The 8,709-nt window shown below is 34.2% G+C and overlaps 1 protein-coding gene across 1 annotated transcript; it reads right to left on the bottom strand.

The window, feature by feature from the left end:
- Nucleotides 1-416: 416 nt before the first annotated feature.
- On the bottom strand, nucleotides 417-7,470 carry LOC128982725 (uncharacterized). Its single transcript, XM_054401663.1, has 3 exons — nucleotides 7,310-7,470; nucleotides 1,040-1,319; nucleotides 417-602 (listed from the first exon to the last, which is right to left on the bottom strand). Exons 2-3 carry the CDS (start codon nucleotides 1,307-1,309, stop codon nucleotides 417-419), a joined length of 456 nt encoding a protein of 151 aa, XP_054257638.1. The 5' UTR covers nucleotides 1,310-1,319; nucleotides 7,310-7,470.
- Between the last annotated feature and the right edge of the window lie 1,239 nt (nucleotides 7,471-8,709).

Below are 8,709 nucleotides of genomic sequence, written 5' to 3'. Positions count from 1 at the left end.
TCAAATAAATGTAAGTTTAAACGTTTATACCAAATTTTATCAAAATCGGATCATTTTTGCTCGAGTTATTCAAAGATCAAACGTTGACATCCGCCATTTTGAAAATGGCGTCCAGATAAGAGAGTCCCACTCATACAGAGTGAACACCGGTCAAAATATCATCTCTACTACTATAAAATATCATCTAGCATAGTGTTCACCGGTTACCTATTGGGGTGAGCCAACTTTGTTATTTGACATACTTTACTACATTTGCCTCCCCACTAGTAGTAAACCTAGAGTACAAGCTTATTTATTTGATTTATTGATTGACTATAAGTCCTCTATGATGAAACCCATCTCTGGACGCTCTGTTTACCAGGGATAGCCAATAATCCAATGGTTCAAGGTCTGGGCCTGTTCCAGGCATTGAAGGATCAAGGGACAGGTTCCATCATACAGACTATAGCTATTGTTTTGATCGTGCTTACCTGTATTAGATCAGCAATAAACTGTCCAATTATCTCAGCATACTTCTTGTTTGCTGTGATTTCAACAGGTTTGATGCTTATTTCAGGGATATTCAGCCCAACTGAAGCTTCTGCAGCTTTGAACTGACCAGCCTGCAAAATTCATATAAATAATTTAGTAGATTTTATATATTTTAAATAATTTATAGTGCAAAAATATAGTTTGTGATCCTTCTTGTAACCTTGTAAAAACATATAGGTAACAGTTCAAGATTTTCTTCAAACTATAAACTCCTGATACCCTAACTCAAAATTCTAGAATAGTTTTGACTAATATAATTAAAATTCAACCAACCTCAAGAATAGTGTCTACTTCAGTACCTAGCCTATATCTGATGTCATCAGTCATAATCGGGAACATAAAGTCAATACTCAGCCTCGGCTTAAAATATACTTAAGTAGGGCTCATATTACTGATGGGAATTGCTGCAAAAATTCGAGGTATACAAGAGAATTAGGACCTTCGAATTTTCAGCTTTTGATCTATAACCAAAAAAATAATATGACAGGTATAACAGTTGTGTACTAACTGTATTAGCAGCTGGTGCTACTATGGCTGACACAGCATCATTCAGTTTTATTCTCAACTTCTTCAGAGAATCTTCAACATCCCTGATGGCAACATCAGGATCAGCTGTGTCTGGTTGAGGAGCAGAAGCAGACGACATATCAGCTGGTGACTTATCAACTGTTGGTGGTTTATCAGCTGTTGGGACATTAGCAGGTGCCATGGGTTCACTTGGAGCTCCCAGGACAGAACCCATCAACAGCAAACCCAAGAAACAAAATGTGGGCTGCATCTTCAAACAACTTTAAAGAATTGTATTAGTTGGTGACCAAACATTATAACAATTTAACTAAGCCTGATGTTAATTCCAAATATCCTGTTAAAATCTATAAAAAGTCTCACATGATTTTTACAAAGCAAGCAAGAGTAACCTAGCTAAACAGGGATTTAGCAAGAATATATAGTTTTAGGTTAGGCAAGCTTTGAATGTAAACCTGATGCTAAAATTATATTCTATATAAAGTAACCGAATCAATGAACAGAGTTGACTGTTTGTATACAAATTTTTTTCAAAAAATGTGAGCTCAAGCCAGATTTTTAAAACATTTATTTCTGGTTCAATGTATTGGTACATTACAGAAGTTTGAACAAAACCATGGGTGGTCCAGGGAGGGGGGTGTCAAGGGGGTCGTCACCCTCCCAAAATATTTTTTATATACAAGGTGCTTTTTAAAAAAACTTGCATCTTTATTTATGTAAAAATCGCAATAGATAGAAATATGCAGTTTGCGGGAATCATCTACTGACGTAGGGGGCTCAATTGTTTTGAATTCAACGTTACCGTACATTAATGTTCCCCCCTTTTCACCCCCTGTCCCCAACATAATTTTTTTAATTAGCAAGGTACCCCTTGTGACATATTAAATGAAAGAGTATAAAAAAATAAAATGTTTGGTGAAAAAAAATTGAAAATTGGCTCATAAATTTGTGAGATATTTCACCCCCTTTCTCTCCCTACCCTTAACTTAAAATTTTTAAATTGCGAGATATCCCTTGTGACATATCAAATGAAAGAGCACGAAAAAAGAAAACTTTTAGTGAAAAACATTTTAAAATTGGCTCATATATTTGTGAGGTATCCCCACCCTCCCCGGAAATTAATTTTTTTTAATAACAAATAAAAAAAAATTAAGTTCTGGGGAGGGGGCTCTTGTGACATATCAAATAAAGGAGCTTGAAAAAAGAAAAATGTTTGGTGAACAAATATTTGTATTTAGCTTTGTGAGATATTAATCCCCCTTTCTCACCCTTCCCTTAGCTTAAAATTTTGGAATTGCGAGATATACCTTTTGAAATATCAATTGAAAGGGCATGTAAAAAGAAAATGTTTGGTGGAAGAATCTTTGTAACCGGCTTATACATCTTTTATATTTCACCCCCTCTCTCTCCCTATCCTCAACTTTAAATGTTGAAATGTCAATTCCTTGTGACACTTCAAATGAAAAAAAAAAATCATATCTGGTAAAATTGTTTTTGAAATCAGATGTGATATTTGTGAAATATTGCAATCCCTATCTCCTCCTAGCCTATTATTTTTTATTATCTCACAAATTTATGAGCCAATTTTTAAAATGTTTTTCACTAAACATTTTCTTTTTTTGTGCTCTTTCATTTGATATGACACAAGGGATATCTCACAATTTCAAAATTTTAAGTTAAGGGTAGGGAGAGAAAGGGGGTGAAATATCTCACAAATTTATGAGCCGATTTTCAAATTTTTTTCACCAAACATTTTCTTTTTTCACGCTCTTTCATTTGATATGTCATAAGGGGTACCTTGCTATTTAAAAAAATTAAGTTGGGGCCAGGGGGGGAAAGGGGGGGAATGTGAATGTAACGTTGAATTAAAGAAAATTGGGCCTCCTACGTCAATAGATAATTCCTGCAAACTGCATATTTCTATCTATTGCGGTTTTTACATAAATAAAGATGCAAGTTAAAAAAAAAACACCCTGTATATAAACTATTATACCAGGAACTTTAATCATTGTTATTGCAAATCGAAATCGTTCTACCAAATTTATTGTAGTGTATTGTACACTTGTGGTAAATGATAGGACTAATTACAAACTCAAACCTAAAACTTGGGATCGTTTGAGTTAGACTATTTTTTGTATGTCGTGAAAAATAGGGAAGATCGGCAGACGATGGACGCTTTCAGCCATATACGGCAGTGTCCGATGCTGGCGTTTGACGTTCAACCGCATTCTTCTTCTTATTTAATACTTCTGCATTTAATGTTATCATCCGTTGTAACATAGATTAATAAAAACTTGAATTGGCTATCGGATAAAGAATAGTATCAAAGAAGTTTTATCAATAGTTGCTTGAAAGGTAGTTGAATATTAATTTATGTGAGTTTAACGTTAGGAATTGGAATTTGTAATACAGTAACATAATTTGTAATTCAATGATTACATAATTTCAATGATATGTAATTTTAAAACTTTCAATATTGAAATAGTATTCATATTTTCTTAATGATTAGAAGACCTGATAGAATTTTTAGGAATAGCACAAACCAATTGGATGTGTTTCTAGCCACGAAACAACAGCATTGTAGTTAATGTCTTAGACTTTGGTGCGGGAGGCACAGGTTTAATTCCCAGCAAAATCACAAAAACTTTATTCTCACGTTGACCTCTAATAAAATGCCACTGGCGTAGAAAAAAATGAGAACACTGAGAACCAATTTTGCTGTCGGTAGCAGTGACGACAACGGGCAACGTTAGTGGGAATGCCCCCCGAAAATAATGACGTGCTTATAAATGAGCGATTTTTAAGCTATTTTGACAGATACAACATTAAATTGACCTAGGTTAATGTGTACGAGCTTCGCAGCTTCCCAGTTTATTTCAAGGTTCAAGAAATGTTTGAAAAATAAACTTGAATAATGTGAAGTTTTTGCATTATTGAGAATTGTGGAATTGATCAGTAACAGACACCGTTAACCCAACGGAGTTTAAGTCCAGACTGCAGGTGGTCTGTACAGTAAGTTACATCTGTTATTTCTGTGTTGTTATTCATATGTGTTTGAAAACATATGGTGTTAGAATATTATTTGGTAAACATTCGGAATCTGGTTTATTGTAAAAAGCTACCTAATAAAGCATTTGTCTTATTAAAAACTATATTTTAATTTAACTTGCGATAACACTACATGGTGGCAGCGGGCTTTTTATTGTTTTAGCAATATACAGTACATGAAGATGAAAAGTACTATATACGGGAAAGATATGGAAGAACATGACAAAAATTTACATAGTGTTTTGTGTAGGCTCCAGGAAAAGGGCTGGACACTTAATAGATCAAAATGTGTGTTCCGGCATGACAGTATCAGTTTACTAGGCCACCTTGTAACTAAAAATGGTATTAAGCCAGATCCCTCTCGTGTTGAGGCTATCCAAAAACTCAAGACGCCAACTAATGTTAAAGAACTAAGGAGAGTTCTAGGTGTTGTCAATTACGTAGCCAAGTTTATTCGTAATTTGTCGACCATAGTTCATCCACTACATGCTTTACTGCAAAGAAATACAGAATTTGTTTGGGGGCCTGATCAAGACCAAGCTTTGGAAAAGATTAAACTGTCATTGATGTCCGAACCGTGTCTCGCTTTATACAGCATTTCTAAAGAAACCTTCCTCTCAGCGGATTCCTCGTCATACGGTATTGAGTTGCACTACTTCAGCTTCAAGAAGATGGAACTAAACGTCCGGTGGCCTATGCTTCGAGAAGTTTGTCATCAGCGAACGTAATTGGGCTCAAATAGAAAAAGAAGCTCTAGCGATTGCTTGGGGGTGTGAACGGTTTGAACACCTCATTTTAGGTTGAATTTGCATATTGAGACAGACCATAAGCCCTTGCTCTCCATATTCAAGATAAAAGACTTGGACAATATTACTCCCAGCTTCAGAGAATACGACTACGACTGATGAGATATACGTATGACATTACCTACACGCCAGGTAAGAGTTGATTTTGGCTGATGCACTGTCTCGAGACACAGAGAACTCTGAAGAGGAATGGGAACTTACAGAGGAAATCCTGGCTTATATACAAAACATTGACACTACTCTACCATCAGTTTCGGATGAAAGGTTGAGAGAAATAAATCAAGAAACTATGAAAGATGAAACTCTAAAACATGTGTCACAGTATTGTGTGAAAGGTTGGCCAGAAAAATCTAAGATTCCAGAGGATGTATTGCCCTACTGGTATCATAGAGAAGATATAAGTGAGCAAAATGGTATACTTCTCTTTGGAAGTCGTATTATAATACCAAATTCTCTAAGAGCTAATGTACTAAGAAGTATTCATGAAGGACATCAAGGCATAACAAAATGTAGATCTTTGCGAAATTGACTGTGTGGTGGGCCTCGTCTTTCTCAACAAATCAAAGAACTAGTAAAAAATTGCAAGACATGTGCAGAAAATCGCGCTACGAGAGCAGAGCCGCTGATACCAACCCCTTATCCGGATAGACCTTGGCAAATAGTGGGTGCCGATTTGCTGAAGTGCAAAGGTCACTGGTATCTCTTAATCTCAGACTATTATTCAGGTTTATGGAGATTGCCAGACTAAATGACTTAAAAATGGGCACTATTGTGACATATACAAAGTCCATCTTCGCACGTCATGGTGTACCTGAGACAGTGAGAGCAGACTGTGGTTCTCAATTTGACTGCTGTCAATTCAAACAACTTGGTCGTGATTATGGATTTAAATTGATTACATCAAGCCCAAAATTTCCACAAAGCAACGGCTTCATAGAAGCGCAAGTAAAAAACTTTAAGTACCACTTAGAAAAAAGTGATGATCCCCACAAAATGCTACTTATGTTAAGAGCAACACCCCTCTGGAAAATGGGAAAAGTCCAGCGGAATTACTTTTCGGGAGAAGGATCCGCACTTATGTTCCGATAATGTCTGATCAACTAATACCCTATCTGGTAGACACTGAAAAGTTAAGGGAAAAGGAAGAAGCAAGAATTGATCGTCAAAAGATTTATTTTGACAAAAGACATAGAGCCACAGAATTGCCTACTCTACCTGATGGAGCTCAAGTCCATATAAAGGACAGGAATCAAGAAGGAACTATATTAAACAAACACCATGCACCTCGATCCTACATAATTCAAACGCAAGATGGTTGTTTGCGGAGGAACAGAAGATCACTGCAAAGATTTAGCACTACTATGCCTTCTGATCAACCAGCACTGCAGACCAGTCCCTCAGAAAACCTGAGAAGATCAGAACCATCGCAGACAAATCCTTTAGCGAATCTAAGAAGATCAACAAGACAATTCAAACCTACCCGGAGGTTCGATCTTTAAAGGGGAGATGTGTTGTTATTCATATGTGTTTGAAAACATATGGTGTTAGAATATTATTTGTTTAGTTTTTGTTGGTAAACATTCGGAATCTGGTTTATTGTAAAAAGCTACCTAATAAAGTATTTGTCTTATTAAAAACTATATTTTAATTTAACTTGCGATAACACTACAATCTCATCACCTCGGGTTGCGTTCCTGCCTATCATACTTCCCTTCTCCAGTGCAATTAGCAAACTACCGGTAGGTAACTCACTACAATCACTTATTAAAGTTCCACTGGTAGGTATAATAGTTTATATAGGATATTCAAAATTTTGCGGGGTCACGACCCCCTTGACGCCCCCCCCCCCCGGGGCTCCACCCTGGGACCGCCCTTGCAATCAAGAAAATACTTTAACATTTTACTTCACCTTGGTTACAACAAAACATAGCAGAAAACAGATACCTAACATTTGAATAAAGAATGATAAATAAGTTACTTAGCAACAACATTTATATTTGAGATTAATTTCAAACAAGTCACAAGCAAGCTCTCTGTATCGTAAGTAATATAATAAGAAATTGAAGATTAAAACTGTAAATTAGAAACATGTAGATAAGTTTTATCATATTCTTAGCTTTGCATGAATTAATAATAATAATATAAACGGGATGAGTTTAACAAAGCTAAGCTAGAAATTTGATTAAGATACTTTTAATCATATCTAATAATATCAATCTTTAATCTTTTAATCATATCATAATAATTATGAGAACGTGTAGATTATTTTGGACATGATTAAAAGTACCTATCTTAATAAAATTTCTAGCTTAGCTTTGTTAAACTCATCCAATGTCTATTTTAGTAGTTTGATTACTGATTAGTTAAATTTGTTCACAAGGAAAAGGAAAAACAATTACCTTCAGGTCAATTTAGGTTTTTTAAGGAACACTATTATTGGTTGTCTCATGACTTCATAGTTCCAAGCTCTAAAAATCACTAAACTTGCAGACATGGTCATTTTTCAAAATTACATGAAGGGTAGTTAGGACTGCATTTCATCAACACTCCAATCAATAAACTCTGTGAACTACTATAATATAAGTAAGTTCTGAGGTCTATTATGATATTGAATCAAAAATATTGAGTTTGAAATTGTTTACACTTTACTAATAATTTTGATTTATTTTGGTAAACCATATGTTTTATTTGTTGTTTGTTTACATAAAATATAAACGGTATCAGCATTCTGACACATACTTTCTCCCATAAGTTTGTCAACAACCTTTATCATGTGTAAGCAGTGAACGTAAATATACGGAAATGGGAATTGTACAATTTTCTTCAGAATTTAAAGGACTATAACATACTAAATTTTTATCAAAATCGTTCAAGCCAAATTTGGGAAAATCTGATTTTCCGTTATTTTATGGGGGTTTTTATGGGAAAATAACATAATAATTTACAATAACTTTTGAACCGTAATTTTTACAGAAATGGGATTACTACCATTTTATTCAGAATATAAAGGACTATAACATACTAAATTTTTATCAAAATCGTTCAGGCCATTTTTGGGAAAATCCTATTTTTCCGTTATTTTATGGGGTTTTATGGGAAAATCCCCATTAAAAATCAAAATTTATAAAAAATGAAAAAACTATCAAAACTGTAAGGACCATGACATACTATGTTAAATCAAAACCGGTTTTTGTCTAAAATCCTATTTTCCGTTATTTTATGGGAAAATAACAAAATTTACAATAACTTTTGAACCGTAATTTTTACAGAAATGGGATTACTACCATTTTTTTCAGAATATAAAGGACTATAACATACTAAATTTTTATCAAAATCGTTCAGGCCATTTTTGGGAAAATCCTATTTTTTCGTTATTTTATGGGGTTTTATGGGAAAATCCCCATTAAAAATCAAAATTTATAAAAAATGAAAAAACTATCAAAACTGTAAGGACCATGACATACTATGTTAAATCAAAACCGGTTTTTGTCTAAAATCCTATTTTTTGTTATTTTATGGGGTTTTTATGGGAAAATAACATAATTTACCATAACTTTTGAACCGTAATTTTTACAGAAATGGGATTTGTACCATTTTGTTCAGAATTTAAAGGGCTACAACATACTAACTTTTTATCAAAATCGTTCAGGCCATTTTTTTGAAAATCCTACTTTTCCGGTTTTTTATGGGTTTTTATGGGAAAATCCCAATTAAAAATCAAAATTTCAAAAAAATGAAAAAAAATCCTGGAGATACCATGGATTAAAACCTACATACCAAATTTCATCGAAATCGGACC

Source organism: Macrosteles quadrilineatus, unplaced genomic scaffold, assembly GCF_028750875.1.
Source record: "Macrosteles quadrilineatus isolate MER2022 unplaced genomic scaffold, UCM_ALF_1.0 Scaffold_1114__1_contigs__length_17703, whole genome shotgun sequence".
In the NCBI taxonomy this organism is placed as follows: Eukaryota; Metazoa; Arthropoda; class Insecta; order Hemiptera; family Cicadellidae; genus Macrosteles; species Macrosteles quadrilineatus.
The sequence above is the reverse complement of the archived record's forward strand: the minus strand, read 5'-3'. Positions and strand labels throughout refer to the sequence as shown.

Bases quoted from the DNA above. Each gene is read 5' to 3' on its own strand.
- LOC128982725 (XM_054401663.1), bottom strand. From the start codon at position 1,309: ATGCAGCCCACATTTTGTTTCTTGGGTTTGCTGTTGATGGGTTCTGTC. The intron at 603-1,039 runs GTTAGTACACAA...TGAATTTTGCAG, and splicing joins TAGCACCAGCTGCTAATACA to GCTGGTCAGTTCAAAGCTGC.